This window comes from Sorex araneus, chromosome 3, assembly GCF_027595985.1.
Source record: "Sorex araneus isolate mSorAra2 chromosome 3, mSorAra2.pri, whole genome shotgun sequence".
In the NCBI taxonomy this organism is placed as follows: Eukaryota; Metazoa; Chordata; class Mammalia; order Eulipotyphla; family Soricidae; genus Sorex; species Sorex araneus.
Window position 1 is genome coordinate 165,634,680 of NC_073304.1, and position 26,479 is coordinate 165,661,158.

The window sequence follows — 26,479 nt, forward strand, 5'->3', positions numbered from 1 at the left end:
GGTTCTGTCTCCAGCACTCCATTTGCTGCCCTTCCCCAAGCCCTGCCCTACGGATCACCCCCCCCACCCCGCCACGGCCAGCCCACCAGGAATGATCTCTGAGCACAGAACCAGGAGTAAGACGTGAGTACTGCCAGGTGTAGACACCAAACAAAAAACACAAACAAAAAGCTAGTATAGTATTTTTCTTTTTTCTTTTTTCTTTTTGGGTCACACTCGGCGATGCACAGGGGTCACTCCTGGCTCATTCACTCAGGAATCACCCCTGGCAGTGCTCAGGGATCAAAGCTAGTATAATATTTTTTTTTTTGGTTTTTGGGTCACACCTGGCGATGCACAGGGGTTATTCCTGGCTCTGCACTCAGGAATTACTCCTGGCGATGCTCAGGGGACCATATGGGATGCTGGGATTTGAACCTGGGTCGGCCGCGTGCAAGGCAAACGCCCTACCCACTATGCTATCACTCCAGCCCCAAAGCTAGTATAATATTTTTTAAAATGACTTTTTTTTAAAAAATAACGTTAATGGTGGGGGCTGGAGCAATAGCACAGCGGGTAGGGCATTTGCCTTGCATGTAGCCGACCCGGGTTTGATTTCCAGCATCCCAAAATGATCCCCTGAGCACCGCCAGGGGTGATTCCTGAGTGCAGAGTCAGGAGTAATCCTTGTGCATTGGCAGGTGTGACCCAAAAATCAAGAAAATAACTTTAATGGGCAGAAGATATAGTACAGCAAGTAAGGCACTTGCCTTGCATGCAGTGGACACAGGTTTGATCCTTGGAGTCCTGCCAGGAGTGATCCCTCAGTGCAGAGCAAGGAGTAAACCCTGAGCACTGCTGGGTTTGGCTCCCAAACTGGAAGAAAACCCCTGAAAAATAGCCCCCAAACTTTATTGAGCTATTATTCACACATCATTAATTTATCAATTTTAAACACCATAATTTAATAATTTTTACTAAATTTAACCAAAGTGGGCGGGAGCAATAGAACAGCAGGTAGGGCATTTGCCTTGCACGTGGCCAACTGGGGTTTGATTCCTCCACCCCTCTGGGAGAGCCCGGCTAGCTACCAAGAGTATCCCACCCGCACAGCAGAGACTGGCAAGCTACCCGTGGTGTATTCGATATGGCAAAAACAGTGACAAGTCTCACAATGGAGATGTTACTGGTGCCCACTCGAGCAAATCGATGAGCAACGGGATGACAGTGATACAGAACCAAAGTGTGCAACCATCACGATATCCTTCTTTGATACATTTTCTTCTCCACTCTTACCATTAATCTCCATTCTCACTCCTCATCATAGACAAACATGAATCTACTTTTTTGTCACTATAGTTTTGCCTTTAGAGAAAGTTTATATAAAGAGAATCATGTGGTTCACCATCTTTTGTCTTTGGCTTCTTTCATTTTATCTATGTTTTAGTAGTTCATGTTATAGAGTGTATCTGCATTTTAATTAAAAGTTTTAATGTTGGCATTCCATTTTGGACATACCACATTTGCTTATCCCATCACAAAATAATGGACATTTGGGCTCTTTCCATTTTCCAGCTAATGATTAATGTTGCTTCAAAGAATAACATGAGTATTTGTGGATATGTTTATTATTTCTTGTGTTGATATATCACTGTCACTGTCACTCCATTGCTCATCGATTTGCTCGAGCAGGCAACAGTAACATCTCTATTGTGAGACTTATTGTTACTGTTTTTGGCATATTGAATATACCATGGGTAGCTTGCCAGGCTCTGCTGTGTGGGCAAGATACTCTTGGTAACTTGCCAGGCTCTCCGAGAGGGTGGAGGAATCGAATCTGGGTCAGCCTCCTGCAAGGCAAATGCTCCACCGCTGTGCTATCACTCCAGCCCTGTGTTGATATATAGGAATAATAGTACTGTTCTTTTGAAAAAATTATCCAATCATTTAAGAAAGTGCAAAACTTTGGGGCTGGAGTGATAGACAGCGGGTAGGGTGTTTGCCTTGCACATGGTGACCCGGGTTTGATCACCTGAGCATTGCTGGGTGTGACCCAAAACTTTGGGGCTGGAGTGATAGACAGTGGGTAGGGTGTTTGCCTTGCACATGGTGACCCGGGTTTGATCACCTGAGCATTGCTGGGTGTGACCCAAAAAGCAAATAAAAAAAAAGTGCAAAGCTTTTTCAAAGTGTCTACTAGCAATCATCTAGAATTGCTGTTTTTTTAAAATCAGTCATTCTGATGCATATACAGTGTATGTCATTGTTGTTTTAAATTTGTGTTTCCCTAATGACTAATGACAATATTTTTTCATATGCTTATGAACCATTTGTATATATTTTATTTATACACATTGGTTCAGATCTTTTTTTCCATTTCAAAACTGGATTATCAGAAACTTTGAATTGTCTCCTATGTATTGAATTTTAATTTGTATATTCTGGATACAAGACACATTTTGTGGGGATTGTGCTCAGGGATCACTCCTGGTAATGCTCAGGGGACCACATGTACTGGTGATTGAACCCAGGTTGGCTGCATGCAAGGAAGTTTCCTCCCAGTTTTACTATCCCTCTGGCCTCCACTGCTGAAACTTGTATGCAGGTCCCAGTTCAAATCTCTGGCACTGCATACGGTCCTCCAAACACTGCTAGTAGTGATCCCTGAGTACAGAGCAGAAGTACAGCTTGAGCATCATCATGTGAGGCTCAAACCCCCAAAACAAACAAGCAAACAAAACACCCCTCAAGCCCAAAAAGAAACCTCAAAACCAACAACAACAAAACCCACACATTTATGTACTAGTATCTGATATCAATGGGAGCCACAGATGAAAAGTACTTTCATTGAATATAACAAACGTTCTGATTAACAATTTAGAATGTTTCCAAAACATGCATTTTCTTTTTTACATTATACAAATATTCACTCAGATTAGAGAACATCAAGTCAATTTTGTGAAAGTTCTTTATTTGTTTTGATGTTGCCGCCATCAGTCACCACTACCACCGCGCTAACTCCCCCCTCCCGCCCAGGTAACCGGGACTGCATCCTGCAACACCCCCCGACCCCCCGCCCCCCGCCGCCCCTGCCCAGCGAGAAAGAGCCCTCCAGTCCGCCCCCACCGTCTGGGGCTTCTGAAGGCCCCCACCCCCATGTTGCTGCAGTCAGTCACCTCTACTGTCGCCCTAACTCCCTTCTCCCGTCCAGGCATCTATCCTGAACCGCCCAGGTTTCCACCTCGCTTCTCCACTAGGTTGTTGGGGGCGTGTCCTTATGTCAGGGGGCGTGGTCTGGAAAAGGGGCGTGGCCTCCTTCAGGAGTGGTGGTCCAGTTATTTCTCCCCTTCCCTGCATTGCGACCTGGGTCACAATCTGTATAACCTATTCTTTTGAAGAACACCCTGGCCACGTTAGTCACTATATGCTAATAGTCAACTATCCTATCCTATCCTAATTTTACAAAAACTGCCAGGGAACATGAGAAAGCTGCACAACAGCCCTGTATAAAGAGATCATAGCCTCAACCGCTAAGTGTGGTCACTCGACCTCACACTTCTTCATCCTCAGCAATGGAAAACAAATTACCTTATGCTTCCTTTTCAGCAGGTCTGACTTTAGGGGAGAGACTCTCCAAACAATAATAGTGAGTTTTGTTGAAATATTGTATGCAATCAAAGTGAAAGTAAAGTGAAATTTATTAGTTACACAGGCGGGGGGGGGCTCAGGGTGGGGGGGCTAGGGGCGTGGGGGTGTTTGGGGTGTGAGGGGGCGGGGTGGAGCTATACTGGGATTCTTGGTGGTGGAATATGAGCACTGGTGAAGGGATGGGTATTCGAGCATTGTATAACTGAGATTTAAACCTGAAAACTTTGTAACTTTGTAACTTTCCACAATAAAAAAAAAAATGAAATGACAACCCTAGCCAATAAAAAAAAAAAAAAAAGAGATCATAGCCTCAAATGTTCAATAGAAACCCTACATAAGCTAGGAAGAGCGCCTGAGAGTAAGGCCCATAACAACATGAAGAAACAGCGAAAATCCCCACCACAAGGAGAGAATGAAGAAATGATCTCAGAAGCCTCAACAACTCCCTCAAAAAAGCTGGGGTGGCCATACTAGTATCTGACAACATAGACTTCAGACTGAAAAAGATTAGAAGGGACAACGAAGGTCATTTTCTATTCATCAAGGGATATGTACAACAGGAAGAAATCACACTCTTAAATGTATACGCATCTAATGAGCGACCAGCTAAATACTTAAAACAACTTCTAACAGAATTTAAGAGGGACATCACTAGCACCACAGTAGTAGTTGGAGACTTCAACACTGCCTTATCACCTTTGGGTAATTCAACAAGAAAAACACTCAGCAAGGAAACAATGGCTCTGAAGGAATAAATGGAGGAGAGAGGGCTAATAAACCTATACAGGGCTTTACACCCCCAAAAGAAAGAATACACATTCTTTTCCAGTGCACACGGAACATTTTCCAAAATAGACCACGTTCTGGGTCACAAAACATACCTCAATAGAATCAAGAAGACAGAAATTGTATCAACTATCTTTTCAGACCATGATGCGCTGAAGATAGAAGTTAATCACACACAGACATGGAGAATCAAATCAAACACCCGGAAATTAAACAACTCATTGTTTGACAATGAGTGGGTCACGAAGGAAATCAAGGAAGAAATCAAAAGATACTTTGAAACAAATGAGAATGAAGACACAAGCTACCAGAACCCATGGGGTGCAGTTAAAGCTGTATTAAGGGGAAAATTTATAGCCCTGTTAGCATTCCTCAAGAAGGAAGAAAGGGCCTACGTAGATAGCTTGACTTCACAGCTCAAGATCTTAGAAAAGGACCAGCAAAAGGAACACAAACCAGATCGAAGGAAAGAAATAATAAAACTTAGAGCAGAAATTAATGACATGGGAACCCAAAAAACAATTCGAAAGATCAATGAAACAAAGAGCTGTTTTTTTGAGAAAATAAATTAGATTGATAAACCACTAGCAATACTCACAAAGAAAGAGAGAGAGAACCCTAATAAACCGAATCAGAAATGAAAAGGGGGACATCACAACAGAAACCAATGAAATTCAAATCATCATCAGAGACTACTTTGAAGTCTATATGCCACAAAAAAAGAGAACCCTTTAAAAGAAATGGATAAATTCCTGGATTCCTACAATCTCCCAAGACTGAACCAAAAAGACTTGGAATACCTGATCAGACCCATTAATATCAAGGAAATTGAAACTGTAATCAAAAGTCTTTCCAAAACAAAAGCCCAGGCCCAGATTGTTTCACTAGCAAATTCTTTTGTTTTTAAATTTATTTATTTTTAATTTTTTGCTTTCCGGGTCACACCCGGCGATGCACAGGGGTTACTCCTGGCTCTGCACTCAGGAATTACTCCTAGCGGTGCTGGGGGACCATATGGGATGCTGAGAATCGAACCTGGGTTGGCCGCATGGAAGGCAAACGCCCTACCCGCTGTGCTATCACTCCAGCCCCACTAGCGAATTCTTCCAAACATTTAAAGAGGACCTCTTGCCAGTTATCCTCAAGCTTTTTCAGGAAATTGAAAAAACAGGAACTCTCCCAAACAGTTTCTATGAAGCACATATCTGCTTAATACCAAAAGCAAATAAAGACACTGCTAACAAGGAAAACTACAGGCCAATATCCCTGATGAACACGGATGCGAAGATCCTCAACAAAATACTAGCAAATAGAATCCAACAATTTATCAAAAAGATCATACATCACGACCAAGTCGGATTCATCCCTGGGATGCAAGGATGGTTTAACATTCGGAAATCAATCAACATAATCCATCACATAAACAAAAGTAAAAATAAAAATTATATGATCATTTCAATAGATGCAGAGAAAGCATTTGACAAGATCCAACATCAATTTATGATAAAAACTCTCACGAAAATGGGTTTAGAAGGAACTTTCCTCAAGATAGTCAAAGCCATCTACCACAAATCCGTGGCAAGCATTATCCTCAATGGAGAAAAACTAAGGGCCTTTCCTCTAAGATCAGGGACAAGACAAGGATGCCCACTCTCACCACTTCTGTTCAACATAGTACTGGAAGTACTTACAATAGCAATTAGGCAAGAAAAAGACATTAAGGGCATCCAGATAGGAAAGGAAGAAATCAAGCTCTCATTATTCGCAGATGATATGATTTTATATCTAGAGAATCCTAAAACCTCTACTAAGAAACTCCTAGAAACAATAGACATGTACAGTAAAGTTGCAGGCTATAAAATCAATACCCAAAAATCCATGGCCTTCCCATACGCTAATAGTGAGACAGAGGAAAGTGACATAAAAAAATGCCATTCACAATTGTGCCCCAGAAAATCAAGTACCTCGGAATCAGCCTAACTAAAGAGGTTAAGGATCTCTACAAAGAAAATTACAAAACCCTACTCCATGAAATAAAAGAAGACGCAAAGAAATGGAAACATATTCCCTGCTCATGGATAGGAAGACTTATTGGCAATACTCCCTGAAGCACTATACACATTCAATGTGATCCCTATAAGGATACGTATCCCATGAAATTCTTCAAAGAAATTGATCAAGCAATCCTGAAATTCATATGGAACAACAAACGCCCATGAATAGCTAAAGCAATTCTTGGGAAAAAGATGATGGGAGACATCACCCTTCCCAACCTTAAACTCTACTACAAAGCGGTAACAATTAAAACAGCATGGTACTGGAACAAAGACAGAGCCGCAGACCAATGGAACAGGGTGGAATATCCCTACACACCACCCCAATTGTATGAACATCTAATCTTTGATAAGGGAGCAAGAAATGTGAAGTGGAGCAAGGAAAGCCTCTCTAACAAATGGTGCTGGCATAAATGGTCAACCACATGCAAAAAAATGGGCTTAGACCTTGACCTAACACCTTGCACAAAGGTCAGATCAAAATGGATTAAAGACCTCAACATCAGACCATAATCCATAAGGTATATTGAAGACAAGGTCGGAAAAACCCTCCATGATATTGAAACTAAAGATATCTTCAAAGATGACATGCAATTAAGCAATCAAGTAGAAACAGAGATAAACAAACGGGACTATATTAAAGTAAGAAGCTTCTGCACCACAAAAGACACAGTGACCAGAATACAAAGGCAATCTACAGAATGGGAAAGGATATTCACCCAGTACCCATCTGATAAGGGGTTGATATCAAGGGTATATAAGGCAATGGTTGAACTCTACAAGAAGAAAACATCCAGCCCCATCAGAAAATGGGGTGAAGAAATGAACTCTCAAGGAAGGAATACAAATGGCCAAAAGGCACATGAAAAAAATGCTCTTCATGACTAATCATCAGGGAGATAAAGATCAAAACAACTATGAAATACCACCTCACACTACAGAGACTGGCACACCTCCAAAAGAACAGAAGCAACTGCTGTTGGCATGGATGTGGGGAGAAAGGGACCCTCCTACACTGCAGGTGGAAATGCCGACCGGTTCAACCCTTCTGGAAAATGATATGGTCGCTCCTCAAAAAAATTAGAAATTGAGCTCCCATTTGACCCAGCAATACCACTCCTGGGAATATATCCCGGAGATGCAAAAAGGTATAGTCAAAATGACATCTGCACTTGTACATTCATCGCAGCACTGTTTACAATAGCCAAAATCTGGAAAAAACCTGAGTACCCGAGAACAGATGACTTGTTAAAGAAACTTTGGTACATCTACACAATGGAATACTATGCAGCCATCAGAAAAGATGAAGGCATGAACTTTGCATATAGTGGATCAACATGGAAAGTATCATGCTAAGTGAAATGAGCCAGAAAGAGAGAGACAGACATAGAAGAATTGCACTCATCTGCGGAATATAAAACAACAGAATGAGAGACTAACACCCAAGAGTAGCAGAAATAAGTACCAGATTTGCTCCATGGCTTGGAAGTCGGCCTCACATGCTGGGGGAAAAGGCAGCTCAGATAGAGAAGGGAACACCAAGTAAAATGTGGTGGGAGGACCCGCTTGGGATGGGAGAGGTGTGCTTAAAGCAGACTATAGACTGAACATGATAGCCACCCAATACCTCCATTGTTAATCACAACACCCAAAAGGAGAGAGAGAACAAAAGGGAATGCATGCCACAGAGGAGGGGTGGGGGAGGATGGGATGGGGGGGGGTAGGAGGGATGATGGGGTCATCAGTGGAGAACCGGCACTGGTGGAGGGATGGGTACTCAAGCTGTGAACGACTGAATCACAAGCACGAGAATATGTAAATCTGTATCTGTACCCTTACGGTGATTCATTAATAAAAAATAAATTAAAAAAAAAGAAAGTTCTTTATTTTTTCTTACTTGTCACTTTGGAGACCATAATGCAAAAGAAGCACAGGTTCTTATGATCTTTCTAAAAAAGCCAAAGCTCATAAATCTTGTCACCTATCTTATTTATTTCATTTTGCATTGTTGGAAATTGAACCCAGGATCTCACACATGCCAGGCAAATACTCCACCACAAAATTACATCTGAGCTTCTTTTCACATGTTTTATTTTGTATTTATAACATTGAAAATTACAGTTGTATCCTTCGGTCTACCCTGAGCGCCATTTTCATCCTTTTTTTTCAAGATGAGTTTGAAAAGGTCGTTTTCTCTCTTACAAGCAAGAAAGTGTCCTTCATACAATGATGACTCAAATTCCATTTTATTATTAAATCCTATAACTCTTTTCATAAAGAATATGATGTCACTTTTTTCATCATCTATATCAGCAGGAGGTTCAATTTCCTATATAGAAAAAGGACATTATTTGAATATATTAATTTTATTTGAAGTATATTATACAATCCTAATTTTTTATTCACAAGAGTTAAGAAAACATCTCCAAATATTATACTGATCACCTTTCTGTCTGAATTCCCTTTTTTTGTTTTTGGCCATTCCCAGCAATGCTCAGGGCTGACTCCTGGATGTTCACGGATCACTCCTGGTGGGTGCGGGACCATATGGGGTGCCAGGGATCAAACTTGGGTCAGCTGCATGCTAAGCAAGCACCTATTCACTGTTTTTATCTCTCCATCCCTCTTTTTAAATTTCTTTTAAAAATTCTTAACCTATTATCCTCCCTCTTCATTCTGGCTTTTCCTACCATGGAATTCACATTCATGTGTAGACATCTGCACTTTCTCCCTCAGATAGCTTCCTTTTCCTGAGTTGGGTGGCATTTCTATTTGATCAATCCATGAGGTCCTTCCCCAGCAAAAACACACAGCCTATATACTCCGGAGTCTCTTAGCCCCTTGCCTGGGTGTCTTCATCAGGGCCCCTTGGAGGGGGTGGGTTGAGTTTCCCTCCTTGCCCTGAGCAGAGCCCTGGCAGCTGAAGGTCTCTGGAACTCAGCCACAGCCATACTCAAGGACCCTCTCCACACGTTTGGATGAGCCTCACACATGATGGAACTGGCAGAGGAACCCAGGTGTGTGGGACCCTGGGCTGAAATCTCTAAGCCTGCTCAGATGGGGACTGGGCTTCTTCTGCCCAGATCCCCCATTTTCCAGTAGCTAGGCAATCACACCCAGAAACTGCCCCCAGCGCCATGTAATCCCATCAACAGCCAACATCCAGAGACTATAAAACCAAGCTCCTGGAAATGACATCTTATAGCCTAGTTCTCCCTCTTGGAGAACCTGGCATACCAAGAGTTTCCTGCCCGCGTGGGAGAGCCTGGCAAGTTCCCTGTGGCGTATTCATATGCCAAAACCAGTAACAATGATGGGTTTCATTCCTCTGACCCTGAAAGAGCCTCCAATGTGGCAGTGTTGGGAAGGAAGAGTAAAGAGAGGCTTTTAAAATCTCAGGGCTAGGACGACTGGAGACGCTACTGAGACTGCTCGAGAAATTCGACAATCAACGGGATGATGATGATGATGATGATGATGATGATGATGATGATGATGATGATGATCTACTCCAGATTAAGTAGAGTTCCAGCAAAGATCCAGCCTTTTTAAAAATTTTTAAAAATTTTATTTATTTATTTTTTGCTTTTTAGGTCACACCCGGCGATGCACAGGGGTTACTCCTGGCTCTGCACTCAGGAATCACCCCTGGCGGTGCTCAGGGGACCATATGGGATGCTGGGATTCGAACCTGGATTGGCCACGTGCAAGGAAAACGCCCTACCCACTGTGCTATTCCTCCAGCCCCAGATCCAGCCTTTTAGGGCTAATTTTAGTTTCTGTCTTCTCCAACATTTTAAAAGACATTGATGATCTCCACCCATGGGGCCAGGCTAGTTCTAGTTCATGAGCCAGCCCTGGGAGAGGTGGGTAATGAGAGGAATCTCAGCTCCTTCCTTCTATTGAGTCTAGAACCAAATTTGCTTTATGTAAGTTTGTTTTCAGGCTAGGTCCTAGATTCTTGCATAGGCCCGTTTCAGTCAGTAACTCTTGATTCTGTCTCCCTACCAAGTACTTCAGCTCCATAACTGTTTTAACATTCTGTACTGAAAGTATTCTGACTGTCCTTCAACATTTTTGTTTTGTTTTTCTTTTTTTGGGTGATACCCAGCAATGCTTAGGGGTTACTCCTGACTCTGCACTCAGGAATAACTCCTATTGGGGCTCAAGAGACCATGTGGGATGCTGGGGATTGAACCTGGATTGGCTGCGTGCAAGGCAAAGGCCTTATCCGTAATACTATCCCTCTGGCTCCTTTCTTCAACGTTTTCACTCCCATAGGCTGATACGTATCTGCATATTACCCATGTAGTATGTTCTAACCACTGTGGGAGACACTTGGTTTTCAACCTTCCTATACCTGCACATCAGCAGTCTGTGGACTGATGATTATAGATTATTGCCCTAGCAGAACAAATGTTTCCTGGACCTTACAGTCACAGAATAGGGTTTTATGAGGAAAGGTTAAATAACCTAAAACTGTATTCTAGTGCTGGAGCAATAGCACAGCGGGTAGGGCGTTTGCCTTGCATGCGCCAACCCAGGTTTGATTCCCAGCATCCCATATGGTCCCCCAAGCACCGCCAGGAATAATTCCTGAGTGCAGAGTCAGGAGTAACTCTTGAGCACCTCTGGGTGTGACCCCCAAAACAAAATAACAACAACAACAACAACAACAAACAAAAAAAACCTGTATTCTAAATGTAGGTGGTCATCTGTCAGTGTTGTTTGTCTTTCCCACTACTACATTACGCCTACTTTTTCAGGATGTACTATGTAATATGTCAGGGCCACAAATAATGAAATTTATGCTTTTGATAAATTATAAGTTTAAACTTATAAGTTATAATTTATAAATACATATTATAAAATTAAGATATACTAGTTTGACAAGTTATGTAAGTAAAAAAATGATCAACTTTATGGAGTTGGGATTTTTATATTCTCTTCTTAAAAGAGTTCTCCTCAGGATAATTTTTTTAAAATTTTTTTTAGTTTATTTTTAATTAGAGAGTCATCGTGAGGGTACAGTTACAGATCCATACATCTTTGTGCTCATGCTTCCCCCATACAAAGTTTGATAACCCATCCCTTCACCAGTGCCCATTCTCCACCACCCGTAAACCCAACATCCCTTCCCCCCTCCCCAGTCCCGTCTCCCCCCACCCCACCCTGCCACTATGGCAGGGAATTCCCTTTTGTTCTCTCTCTCTGATGAGGTGTTGTGGTTTGCAATTAAGGTGTTGAGTGGCCATTGTGTTCAGTCTCTAGTCTGTATTCCGCCCGCCTCACCTTTCCCCCACATGACCTCCAACCACATTTTACTTGGTGGTCCCTTCCCTGAGTTACCCAGAATGAGAGACCAGCCTCCAAGCCATGGAAACAATCTCCTGGTGCTTATTTCTACTATTCTTGGGTGTTAGTCTTATAGTCTATTATTCTATATTCCACAGATCCTCAGGATAATTTATCTTCCTGTCTTTCAGGTCAGAGTGAGGACTCCAGATTGCAAGGGGTGCCTTCTGCTTGGAAGGGGCTGGTTAAGGGATTCGTCTGAAGCACAGACACTGATTTTATTTGGATTTTATTTGTGAGTTGCTTTTCCTTCTTTCCTAGTTGCTCCCTGGCACATCCACAGAGGTTATACCCTAACTTTCAGTGGGGACAGTTGACAGGTCTTTATTGGCAAATCCCCACTCAAAGTCTTCACAAAATGGAATTTCTTGGGGCATTTTTGTGAACATGCCCACTGACTGCACTCACTTGGAGGAAAATTTTCTAGGCTAATCTGTAATTATATGAGTGGTTATTTACCTAATAATAATCAGCAATAAAATCAGGGAGGAAATGTAGAAAATTGTGGAGAATAGAGAAAAAAACTGTGAGACCCAAAATAATTTTTTGAGACAGAAAACGATTTATGTCTGTCTTTGGGATATACTAGACCACTGACTTTATAGCTCACTTTGTTAATTTTGTTCACTTAGGTTAGAATTAGAAATGTTTGGCTAGAGAGAGAATTCAGCAAGTAATGCACTTGCCTTGCACATAGCTGACCCTGGGTCAATCTCTGGCACCACATTATGGTTTTCTGAATACCACAAGGGTGACCCGTGAGCACAGAAGCAGGGGCAAGGCCTAAACACCACTGAATGTAGCCCCCCTAAAAAAAGCCAGGAAAACAGAAAAATTAAACAAAATGACATACAGAAGTCAGAAAAATAGTACAGAGGTTAAGGCACTTTCCTCGAATGCATCTTTCCATTTTGATCCTAGCATCACTGAGCCCACAGCTTAGAGTGGATCCCAAGCACCACTGGGTATGGTCCCCAAACAAAGGAAAGTAAAAAGAAAGAAAAAGAAATGACATACATCATTTGAAACTGTGGATGTGACTCAGTACTAGAGAACATGCCTTGAATGTGTGAGGCCCTGACAGCACCACGAAAAAAGAAAAAAAAAGGAAGGAAGGAAGAAAGAAAGAAAGAAAGAAAGAAAGAAAGAAAGAAAGAAAGAAAGAAAGAAAGAAAGAAAGAAAGAAAGAAAGAAAGAAAAGAAGTAGCATTAGCATTCATCATCTGAAATTTGAAGGATATAGCCAATGCTTGGGCAAAGAAGCAGGAAGAAAACAATTAGGAATTAAAATGTTATAATTTACAAAGTAGAGGACTCATCAAAGGTCAATTAGCTTCTTTTAAAAAAATTTACTTTGGGGGCTGGAGCGATAGCACAGCGGGTAGGGCATTTGCCTTGCATACAGCCGACCCGGGTTCGATTCCCAGCATCCCATATGGTCCCCTGAGCACCACCAGGAGTAATTCCTGAGTGCAAAGCCAGGAGTAACCCCTGTGCATCGCCGAGTGTGACCCAGAAAGAAAAAAAATTTATTATATTTTTATGAAGTTGTTCACAATAATTGATTACATTTAATAGTCCAACACCAATCCCACCATCATTACACCTTCCCACCACCATATTTTGAATGTTTCCACCCTGACCTCCAACGCATGCCCCCAAAGCAGGATCTAAATAACTTATTTTGTATTGCTTGTTATGAATAATCTGAAATAGCTTCTTTTCATGTAGCAGAACTTACTCTGCAAAGTCACATGCATCTGTTTTCCCTTCTTGCTGTCAGTGGGCTGTCAAGGGTTGCCCTGGCACATGCTCTATCGTGAGGATTAAGTTTCAGGCCTTACATGTACACTGGGCATTTTGTTTTATTTAATTCATCATTATTCTATATTATTGGTGGTGCCAGGTCTTACACATCTAATACAAGTGTCCTACTGCTTAGCTGCATCCCCAGACCCTCACCCCGGGCACTTTATGCCACTTAACAACCGTCAAGGCCCCCACATGTAATTCTTAAATATGATCATTTGCATATATATATTCTGTATTTCTATTTACCTACAGATTTATTTTTCAAAAAATCCAGTTTTGTGAAAAAGTGTGCCCCTTTCTCTCTATGGAGGTTCAGGAAGAACTCTGTGTTACTATAAGAGAAGTTTGATAAATTTTAGTATTATCCACTTTACATGTTCTCTGTTTCTTGTTACTCTGTTCTGGCAAAAGCTTGGATGCAGGATAATCTAGTTTTCTGATTTTCACACAAATATGACAAGCAGCTAAGATTCAGTCTTACCGGAAAGGAAAGAATTTTGTCTTTGCAGGAGAGAGTAGATAGTCTCCTATGCCTCACGGAGATGGTTACTGGAAGATGTCCCGGACGTTTGTTGAGGCTATCTTTATAGTAATATATGATAAATCTGACCTGTGATGCATTTTCTGAAATAAACATTAATAATTGTTTATTTATTACCATTAGAAGAATTACTAAGAACCATTATAATATAGAAATTATCAAGGGTAGCTTTTAATAGACTTCTACCCAACACTGAGATTCTGTTAGTCATCAAGCAGTGATAGTACAGTGGGCAGGGCACTGGCCCTGCATGCAGTGACCTGGGTTTGATCCCAGGCACCCATATGTTCCTTTGAGCACTGCCAGTCATGATCCCTGAGCTCAGAGCCAGGAGTAAGCTCTGAGTACCTTAAGTGTGGCTCAAAAACCAAAAAATAGGGGCTGGAGCAATAGCACAGCGGGTAGGGCGTTTGCCTTGCACCGGCCAACCCGGGTTCTAATCCCAGCATCCCATATGGTCCCCTGAGCACCACCAGGGGTAATTCCTGAGTGAAGAGCCAGGAGTAACCCCTGTGCATCGCCGGGTGTGACCCAAAAACCAAAAAAAAAAAAAATCAAAAACCAAAAAATAAAATAAGAAGAAAACACATTTACATGTATATTACAACATAAATTCAGCAACTTTTAGGTATTTTAGAGATATTATGAATTCTAAAAGACTGCCTTTAACTTTTAAATATTAAATAGAGTATTAAAATACTGTTAAGAAGGCAGAGAGAGGGGCTGGAGCGATAGCACAGTGGGTAGGGCGTTTGTCTTGCATGCGGCCGACCCGGGTTCGATTCCCAGCATCCCATATGGTCCCCTGAGCAATGCCAGGAGTGATTCCTGAGTGCAGAGCCAGGAGTAACCCCTGAGCATTGCCGGGTGTGACCCAAAAAGAAAAAAAAAAGAAGGCAGAGAGATACTACAATGAATAAGGTGTTGGCTGTGGCCCAAAGACCACTCCCCTCTCTGCCTCCCTGACACCCTCTGCCCCCTGGGGGAAAAATATCTTAAGATAAAAATTTAGTAATTTTCAAATAAGGCATATTCTTTTATTTTTTCTTGAACTCATGATGTTTGAGATTCATATCTTGGGAAGCACAATAAGCTTATTCATTTCTTTCTTTTTCTTTTTCTTTTTTTTGCTTTTTTGGGTCATACCTGGCGATGCACAGGGGTTACTTCTGGCTCATGCACTCAGGAATCACTCCTGGCGGTGCTCAGGGGACCATATGGGGTGCTGGGAATTGAACCTGGGTTGGCCGCGTGCAAGGCAAATGCCCTACCCGCTGTGCTACCACTCCAGCTCCAGCTTATTCATTTCTAAGGTACCCGAAATTTCTGGTGGAAGAGATCAATTGGTATGCTTGTAGATTAATTTTTAATTTTGAAACGGTTTCAGAATTTTTGGTTATAGCCATCAGGGAGCAAGGATCCAATTTTATAAAGATACAAAAGCAGTTTAGGGGTAGGCGACCCTTGTGCAGGCTCGGAGTGGCAGGAACCCAGCAATATCTATTTGCATCAGTTTCTTTGGGGGCAGTGTCCTACGAGGGAGATTCTTGAGTGGTCATGCAGTGCCAGGGACTGAACTCTGGGCTCATTCTTTGAGCTATTTCCCTAGCTCCAACTGAAAAATATGGGAATCCTATAAAATTCCTTATAAAATAAAATTATTATTACTTCTACCTAAGGATTAGGACTATCAGAAAAATGTAGAAACTGCAGCTCGTCATTTCTGTGCTTGAAAATATATCTACATTTTTATGTATATAAATATACATACAGATAGTACCTTGACAGTCTAGATCAGTCATGTCTTCAAACACAGGTTGATTTTCCTGGCTTATCATAAGAATTTGGTTATCCACATTTCGTAAGATTGAGGTTTTAGCTTCAAGCCTGCCGAAGTGATCAGGTTCCAGGTTTTCTACAATACATAGAAAATCTCATTTAAAACCAAATTTAAGTAAATGTACAAATACTCTATGTTTCAATGTTCACTAACTATCAATCATAATATTTTGTTACAGAAGCAGCTGTGATAAAGTTGCATGGTGTTTTATTTATTTATTTCTTACAGGGCTGGGGAAAGAACCTAGGTCTTTACCACTGAGTCACATGCCCTCAGAGTGGCTGTTTTTATTTCACTCCCAAGAGCACATCATATTTATTGCTAAACTAGAATTCTGAAATCTGAAATTCAAAAGTTACCTCTGAAAAATTACTGTTGAAGTCTTAAATTGAAATTTTCTATTTGACCATAATCTCCCATCCTTTCAGTTTTTCTTATGGTTTCACTCTACCAACACTGAGTCCTTTGAACTTTTGCATTTACTTCCCATTTAATCTTTTCTTACTTTTCCTTTCTTTCCTACACAGCCTGGATCTCATGGTTTATAATTTTCTCTATCCTCTGCCAGTATCTTAAATGCCTCATCTATGTGTATTTTTAATATGGAATTATAAACTTGGCTGCCTATAAATAATTGTGTAAATGTATAGATTGTTTCCACTACAAAGTAACTCATACATTTTCTATATTTCTTTTCTTTTCCAGTTCAAAACTCTCTTCCATAGTCAAAAGCTGCAATTTCAAGCTGTCTTCACTCTCTGGATCTCTACATTCTCACCTTTCCTTTTACTTTAAGCAAATGATTTCCTGTAGATATCTTTTCTGCATTGTGCTTTTGGGTCCATGGGGTATATTCCCAGGAGTGGAATTGCTGGTTCATATGGAAGTTCAATTTCTAGTTTTTGTCTCCTAAAAAGCTGGACCGGGGTCTAGAGAGATAGTACAGCACGTAGGGCATTTGCCTTTCATGTGGCCTACCCAGGTTCAATACCCTGTATCCCACATGGTCCCTTGTGCACCACCAGAACTAATTCCTCTGTGTATAACCAGGAGTAACCTCTGAGCATGTGGCCTAAAAACAAAAACAAAAAGACTGGAACAGTTGACATTCTAAGCAATAGTGAATAAAGGGGCCCTTTTCCCCCACATGTTTGCCAACACTGGTTGTTGCTTGTTTTAATGTGTGTCAATATCTATGCGGTGAGGAGATATCTTATTGTTGTTTTGATTTGTATTTCTCTGATGGTTAGTGACAGAGCATTTTTCATATGCTTTTTGGCCATTTGTATTTCTTTGAAGAAGAAGTTCCTGTTTATCTCCTCTAATTTTTGATACCTCGATGTTTTTACCTTGTAGAGTTCTACGGGCTTTATATATCTTGGATATTAATCCTTTGTCAGATGACTGGTGGGAAAATAATTTCTCCCAGTCTGCAGGCTACCTTTGTATTCTGTTCATTGTTTCCTTTGAGGTGCAGAAGTTTCTCAGTTTAATGTAGTCCCATCCGTTTATCTGCTTCTACTTGCTTGATTAGTGACCATCCTTAAAGATGGCTTTCACTTCAATGTAGAGTTCTGTTTATATTTTTCTATATACAACTTATGGATTCAGGTAGGATATCCAGATCTTTAATCCATTTTGATTTGACTTTTGTGCATAGACTTGTTTTAATTTTTTCCTTTGTTTTTTTGGTTCACATCTGGCAATGCTCAGGTGCTACTCCTGATTCTGCACTCAGTAATCACTTCTGGTGGTGCTCAGGGTACCAAAAGGGGTGCCAGGGATTGAACCCAGGTCAGTTGTGTGCAAGACAAGTGCCTTATCCACTGCACTGTTGCTCTGGCCTCAAGACCTGTTTAAATTTTATATCATCTTCATAGCCTGAATTATTCATAAGAAACACATTGTTTTAGTAATAAGAAAAATAAAATATTTTTCATTTTGAGATTGTAAACTCTTCTATCAAAATCTTGCATTTTGCTATGTGAATAGACTAGAAGATGTCATGTTAAGCAAAATATATCAAAAGAATAAAAAACAAATACTAGATGATCTCATTTATATGATATATAAAGAAACAAAGCAAGGGAATAAACAATGGCCAATGGAAAAAACTCTTAGACTCTGACAACAGAATTAAGTTACCAAGCTGGAGTAGTGGGAAGGGTTTGTGGAGAAGGGGGCCCAGGGTTGACCCAGGGTCAGCCACATGCAAGGCCTTTCCCCTGTGGAATCTCTCTATCCCAAGCATTCTTTTAAAAGTAGCTATTTCTTTTTTCTTTTCTTTTCTTTTCTTTTCTTTTCTTTTCTTTTCTTTTCTTTTCTTTTCTTTTCTTTTCTTTTCTTTTCTTTTCTTTTCTTTTTCCTTCCTTCCTTCCTTCCTTCCTTCCTTCCTTCCTTCCTTCCTTCCTTCCTTCCTTCCTTCCTTCCTTTCTTTCTTTCTTTCTTTCTTTCTTTCTTTCTTTCTTTCTTTCTTTCTTTCTTTGCCACACCTGGAGATGCTCAGGGGTTACTCCTGGCTTTGCACTGAGGAATCACTCCTGGCGGTGCTCAGGGGACCATATGGGATGCTGGGAATCGAACTTGGGTCAGCCACGTGCAAGGCAAACGCCCTACCCGCTGTGCTATTGCTCCAGCCCTTAACGTAGCTATTTCTATTCTCAGGGCCACTCTCCACACGTTTGGACGAGCCTCACGCATGGGGGAGCAGGCAGAGGAAGCCAGGTGTGCGGGACCTGGGGCCGAGATCTCCAAGACTGCTCAGATCAGGACTGGGCCTCTTTCACCCAGATCCCCCATTTTCCAGTAGCTAGGCAGTCACACCCAGAGACTGCCCCCGGTGGTGTGTGATCCCATCAACGGCCAACATCCAGAGACTATAAAACCAAGCCCCCAGAAGAGAGCAACGCAGAGTCTCTTGCCCCCATGCCTGGCTGTCTTCCCCGGGGCCCCTCAGAGCGGGTGGGCTTCAGTTTCTAAGAGCCTACTTCTCCCTCTTGCAGAACCTGACAAGCTACCTATTACCCACTTGGGAGAGCCTGGCAAGCTCCCTGTGGCGTATTCATATCCAAAATACAGTAACAGTATATACATACCTCTTGGAGAGCCCGGCAATCTACTGAGAGTATCCTGCCTGCATGGCAGAGCCTGGCAAGCTGCCATGGCGTATTTGATATGCCAAAAACAGTAACCATAGGTCTCATTCCCCTGACCCTGAAAGAGCTTTCAATCATTGGGAAATACGAGTAAGGAGAGGCTGCGAAAATCTCAGGGCTGAGTGTAATAGAGACGTTACTTGTGCCCGCTCGAGTAAATCGACGAACAATGGGATGACAATGATACAGTGATTTCTATTCTAGTAGGGATTACCTTATAATGGGAAAAATGCCACTTTTAATGAAAATATGAGAAATAATGGTCGTTAGTAATTTGTGAGTCTATTAGAGAAGCATAGGCCAAACATGGGAATAAGTTTTTTTGAGTGTCAGAGGGACAAGGAATTGAGAAGACTTACTTCAGTTTCTAAGAGTAAGTCTTAGTTCTGCTTACTCCTCTCTCATCTCCATTTCTAGAGTTATCTCACCCCTGAGACTCTCTCAGACTTCTTCCTGAAGCATTTTTGAAAAAGGGGGATTGGAAAAGGAAGGTGTTCTTGATTTTGGAAAATTCTCTTGTTTCAACCTCCTTTCCCTATAAATGCTAGAGAATCCATAACTTCCTGTTAGTCTTAGGATCTATGTACTAGGCAAGATCTATTTTATAGATTCTAAGACCTGAAGAATTTCCTAAGAATTAGAGAAAAGCATTTTGTTAGAGGCAATTCTTAGTATTCTATATGATCATCTTTACTCCAAAGCATGCTATTGAGTCCACATGCCTGTGAGTGTGGATCAGCTTCAATAGAATGGTACCAGTTTCTCTCAGCTAAGAATGTTGGTAAGAATGTGTCTTAGGATGATTATTAAATTAACTGATTGTTTTGCAAAGAAAGAAAAATAAATTTATACTTTACCATCATCTTCAGCTAAAGGGGGATTAAAAAAAAAGAAAATATGTTAAATTCTATATTTAAATTTAGAACATCCTCTTACCTTAACCTTCTTTACCTTTGGACTGTCTTTCCCAACTCTTTAAAAATTTTTGTTGTTGTTTGGGCCACATCTGATCATGCTTCAGTTTATCTGATGCTAGGGATCAAACCTAAGGCCTCACACATTCAAAGTATGTGCTTTATACTTGAACCACATTCTTGGTTGTTGCCCCAAATGTAACTATTTTAACAGTTATGGCCTCCATTAAGAAAAAGTACATAATCATCTAAAAGAGCTCATAAAATGCAGTTCTTTAGATGTTCTCAGATAAGTTAGAAATGAATCCTCAATCCAAGGTTTATAAATTTAATATTGTAACTAAAACTGGGAGTTTCATAAATTAACAAATTTACTTTTAAATTTGTTGATTAAAAGTCACCTAAGTGCTTTCTATGAAACTTTCAAGTGAAACCAAACTGCACACAGAAGATTATTATAAGAACTTATTTCAATTTCTGAAATATATTTGCTTAAAATAACTACTGACAGAGCTGCAGGCTTTAGGTATTTCTTATATAATTTATGAGGTTGCTTTGGGATATTGTATTCTCTTAGAAGTACTCTTTAAAAAAGGCCTTCGATTCTATTGAGACTGAAGCAGTCATCGAAGCCCTAGCCAAAGAGGGCATTCAAACTCAGTACATCAAGACTTCTTACAGCAATGAACTGGGAGTGTGAGCTGGGCTACAACTCCGCGCTGCCCGGGGATGGATTTTTCCTCTCCACCTTGTTTTTCTGCACAGAAAATGGTGGTGGTAGCAATATCCACGTGGCGAGAGCCACCTTCTAAGACTCCTAACCCAGAGGTATACGGTTTTTGCAGTTTGTGGCTCATAGGCAATCATGGGAAGTGGGCGTTACCGGCACGCCCTCGGTCCAGATAAATCCGGAGCTGCTGAGCTCGAAACGGACCCTCTGCTCCTAAAGACTTTGATTCCAGAGGTCTTCTAACTCATTTTGGCACCCAAAGCGGCTTCTTACAGCAATGCATGGGACTGTGAGCTGGGCTATGCAATTTCTGGAAGAATTTTCCCTGGACTTTATACAGAATTCCAAAACTTAACATCTCATAATTGTCAGCAATGTGAAACGGTTCCTTTTTAGCAGGTCTGACTTTGGGGGGAAATTCCAAACAATAAAAGTGAGTTCTTTGTTGAAATATTGAAGGTAATCAAAGTAGCAGCCATTTCTCTAGACTGTGAACTAAGCCATAGCCCCACGCCGGCCGAGAAGAGGAAATATCCCTCTTTCCCAGTTGTTTCCCATTTTTGGAAAGAAATGCGGCGTGGCGTCCACCGTATTAATGAGGCGCGGAAAGGGGGATGAGAAAAAAAAAGGAAAAGAAAAAAAAGAATTATGTACTTGGAGCAGTGGGACTACATATCTCTTCATTCTAAGCAATGGAAAACTAATTATCAAATGCTTCCTTGGTAGTAGAGCTGTCTTTCTTGGGGGAAAACTCCAACAACAATAGTGAGTTTTGTGTTGAAATATGGAATGTAATCAAGGTAAAGAGAAAATGAAGTGAAATTCATCAGTTACGCAGTTGGGGATGGGGGGGCGGGGGCGGGAGGTATACTGGGGTTTTTAGTGGTGGAATATGGGCACTGGTGAAGGGATGGGTGTTTGAATATTGTATAACTGAGACATAAGCCTGAGAACTTTGTAACTTTCCACATGGCGATTCAATAAAATAAAATTAAAAAAAAAAAGATCCTCCATGAGCTGTATTACGGATTCACCACCAGGATCTCACCATTCTATGAGGAAGTGATCATTGATGTAAAGAGAGGGGTTCGGCAGGGTGATACCATTTCACTGAAACTCTTCAGTGCCACCCTTGAGAACATCATGGGACAACTGGAATGGGAAGGAATGGGAGTGAAGATAGACAGTTGGCAACTACACCACCTCTGCTTCACTGATGACATCCTTCTCATAACGCCAAACATTAGCCAAGCGGCACAAATGCTGGCCAACTTTGACTGTGAGTGTGGAAAGGTCGGACTCAGCTGAATCTCAGCAAAACAATGTTTATGAAAAATGAACTATTCCCTGACATTCCATTTGCTTTCAATGGAACGAACATCTCCGAATGCAGCAGCTATGTGTACCTGGGTTGAGAACTCAACATGAGGAACGACTTGGCGCCAGAATTGCGCAGGAGGAAGAGAGCAGCATGGAACGCCTTCAAGAGCGTCGAAGAAGTTGTTAAGAGGATGAAAACCCATGGCTTTGGGCACATATTTTGACTCCACTGATCTTCCTGCACTAACATACGCCTCAGAGACCTGGGCCCTATGAAAACAGGATGAGAATGCTGTTCAGGTATCCCAAAGAGGAATCGAAAGAGCTATACTTGGAGTATCACGTTTCACTCAAGTGAGAGAAGGAATCCAAAGTTCCGACCTCTGTCGATGATCAAGAATCAGCGATGCAGTCTCATTTGCCAAGGCATCAAAAATCAGATGGGCCGGACGTGTAATGCGATTCAGAGATGACCACTGGACTAGAGCTGTTACTGACTGGATTCCACGGGACGTCAAAAGACTGTGTGGCCTCCCACCTACGACATGGTCAGACTTCTTTGTCAAAACCCTGAATGAACGGTTTGAGGCTCTTCCTGTTCCTGGAGCGAGCAGATATCACTGGGCTACACTAATACATGACAGGGACAAATGGAGATGTTACTGGCACCCACCTGAGCAAATCAAAGATCAACAGGATGACAAGTGATACAAATGAAGTGACAGAAGTACTCAGTCTTGCGGGGTTTCCATGATGTGCACTGAACCCTATAAAAGTGGACTTATATAACCATTATATAAATTTATGTAAACCCTAAATAAGTGGACTTTGGTACCATTGTGGAAATGTGGGAAGATGCCGTTGTTGACAACATCGATGAGGAATACAATTGACTGGTTCAGCACCTCCATGACTGTTGGAGGAATTCCGAGAGAGAGAGAAAGCCACATATAGACGCCTGTCTTTGGAAAATCTCGAGCTCACTCGCCAACGTGGTTTGGCGAGAGCCTCAGACAATCACAAGCTAACATCTGAGCTTGCAAAGCTGTGCAGAGAAGTGATAAAGGAAGACCTCAAAGAGAGAAGAGCAGTAGTGTTGGTCGATGCGGCAGAAGCCGGGAAAAGTATTCGCATGCTCGCCTGTCCTTTGCCAACTACAAGACCAAGATGACTGCCCTCCGATGTCCTGATGGATCTATCACATCTCCCAGAAGGGCAATGGAAAGGATTATTCATGACTTCTACTCAGATTTCTTTGATAGTGATGTCCCACCTGCCCACATACCAAATTCCACAGGATGGATATGTCATTCCCAGCGTTCTCCCTTCCGACATGCCATTTTGTCAGCAAAGACGCATACAGAACCCGGTCCGGACAAGGTCAGACCTGAACACCTGAAGAATCTGCCGCCAGTACTCATCAATACACTGGCTCGGCTCTTCACACACTACCTGTCCGTATGCAAGCTTCTGTCCCAATGGAAAACCAGCAGGACCGTCCTGTTGTACAAGAAGGGAGACATTCATGACATTTGGCAACTATTGCCCAATCTGCCTGTTGTCCATCGTCTACAGGTTCACTCGAGTCATCCTGAATAGAATAGGCAGAACACTAGATGAAAGACAACCATGCAAGCAAACCGGGTTCCGAAAAGGATTCAGCATGATCAACCATATCCACGTGGTGACCAAGTTCACTGAAGCTTCGTGAGAGTTCAAGATGCCACTCTGTCTAACGTTCATTGATTTAAAGAAGGCCTTTGATTCTGTTGAGACTGAAGCGGTCATTGAAGCCCTAGCCAAACAGGGCGTTCAAACTCAGCACATCAGGATCCTCTGTGAGCTGTACTACAGGTTTACCACCAGGATCTCACCATTCTACAAGGAAGTGATCATCAATATAAAGAGAGGGGTTTGGCAGGGTGATACCATTTCATTGAAACTCTTCAGTGCTACCTTCGAGAATGTCATGCGATGACTGGAATGGGAAGGAATGGGAGTGAAGATAGACGGTCGGCAACTACACCACCTCTGCTTCGCTGATGACATTGTTCTAATAACATCAAACATTAGTCACGAGGCACAAATGCTGGCTGACTTCGACTGCGAATGTGGAAAGGTTGGACTGCAGTTGAATCTCACCAAGACTAAATTCATGAAAAACAAACTAGACCCTGATGTTCCATTTGCTCTCAATGGAACGAACATCTCTGAATGCAGCACCTATGTGTACCTGGGTTGAGAACTCAACATGAAGAATGACTTGGCACCAGAACTGTGCAGGAGGAAGAGAGCAGCGTGGAACGCCTTCAAGAGCATCGAAGAAGTTGTTAGGGGATGAAGAACCTCCGATTCCGGGCACATCTTTTCTACTCCACCGTTTTCCCTGCTCTAACATAAACCTCAGAGACCTGGGTCCTACGAAAACAGGATGAGAATGCTATTCGGGTATCCCAAAGAGGAATCGAAAGAGCTATGCTTGGAGTATCACGTTTCACTCTAGTGAGAAAAGGAGTCCGGAGTTCCGACCTCTGTCGACAGTCAAGAATCAGTGATGCAGTCTTGTTTGCCAAGGCGTCGAAAATCAGATGGGCCAGACATGTAATGCGATTCAGAGATGACCACTGCACTAGAGCTGTTACTGACTGGATTCCATGGGATGTCAAAAGACCGTGTGGCCTTTCTTTCTTTCTTTTTTTCAATTTTATTGAATCACTGTGAGATAGTTACAAGCTTTCATGTTTGGGATACAATCTCACAATGATCAAACACCCATCCCTCCACCAGTGCACATTCCCCACCACCAATATCCCGGGTATACCCCCCCTTTCCAGCCCTCCCCCTGCCTCTATGGCAGACAATATTCCCCATACTCTCTCAAACATATTCATTTCTAAAGGCCCAATATATATTTTCTCCCCAGAGAAAAGCATCATTAATATTACAATGGAATTTTGTGACAAAAAGAAGTCAATAATTCTTGACTTTTTTTCTCCAGTTGAACACATTTGAATACACTACTACACCCTGTATTTGGCTTATTATTTTAGGCTTACCTTCAAAGTAAAGTGTACCGTCAATAAATCTCATTTTGATAAGATTGATGCAGCTGTCTTCTGGAACATCAGCCATTGTCTTATTTGTTTCTGATAAAAGTAAAGAGTCATTTGTTAAGAGGTGATACTTGTTCCTTTGAGGAACAGTCTTGTATCTTCAATCCTGAGATCACTGTGTCATCCAATATATTGATAAACAATATGGACATTTCATAAATGCGGGAGTCTTCACCTTCCAAAAATCCATTTACAAACTTCCTCTTAAAAAGCAAGCAGGTATTTAGAATCTATTATTATTTTTTTGCTTTTTGGGTCACACCCAGCGATGCTCAGGCGTTACTCCTGGCTCTGCACTCAGGAATTACTTCTGGTGGTGCTGGGGGGATCGTATAGAATGCCAGCAATCAAACTTAGGTCGGTTAGATACGAAGCAAAAGTCTTACCTGCTATACTATCACTCAGGCCCCCATTTTTTGAGATAGATATTTAGAATTCAGAAAATATGACTAAGTTATTGAACTGAATTATTATTCTACTTCCTTGGGAAAACTATAAATATGTATCAATGTAAATATAGGATGCCAGAAACACATGGAATACTGTCCTTTAATGAAAGAGACTGATTATATCTTTATTTTACATCAAATAGTTTTTTGTCTGTACATGAGAGGTTCAAGGTTGGTAACTTCATTGTCAGAGTGCTAAAGGTGAAGCAATGATTAAAGGGTGTTTCAATCTGGGAGTGGAGGCAATTGGAGAAGTGATATCTGATAGCCTGAATTTCACCTTAAGCAGCAACAATTTTTGATCTGAAGTATGGACCAGACTATGATTTATATGAAAATAAAACAAGAATATAAATTTCTGTTTTTTTAACAATGCAAAAATGTTAAAAATTCTTCCTTTTGATCTTCTCCTTTGCCCTGTTCTACTCTAAAATAGAAGAGGTATTCCAGATTTTGATATATGAAGTGAGAGTTCTACATCTGGGAAGTATAGAAATTTAGAAGGGGGAAAATGACATATTTATTTCTATCAATTTCTAACTAAAATTGAGCAGATGATGTAAACAAATCACAGAATTATTGCCAGTATCTATGAATGCCACTAATAGAAATACATATTTATTAATATATTATGATTGTTGCAGAGATCTTGAAACATGGTTTAAACTCATTACTGCTATGAAATATGTGAAGGTTATTTTCCCGGACAGTAGATTTATTTATTTAATAAGTTTATGTAGAAGCACTCGGCTGGAGCAACAGTATAGCCATTACTGCACTTGC

At 41.4% G+C, this 26,479-nt stretch overlaps 1 protein-coding gene across 1 annotated transcript; it reads right to left on the minus strand.

Annotated features, from left to right (window-relative positions):
• Nucleotides 1–8,556: 8,556 nt before the first annotated feature.
• On the minus strand, nt 8,557–25,266 carry IL18 (interleukin 18). Its single transcript, XM_055132172.1, has 5 exons — nt 25,191–25,266; nt 20,028–20,039; nt 15,956–16,090; nt 14,116–14,258; nt 8,557–8,796 (listed from the first exon to the last, which is right to left on the minus strand). Exons 1-5 carry the CDS (start codon nt 25,264–25,266, stop codon nt 8,557–8,559), a joined length of 606 nt encoding a protein of 201 aa, XP_054988147.1.
• Between the last annotated feature and the right edge of the window lie 1,213 nt (nt 25,267–26,479).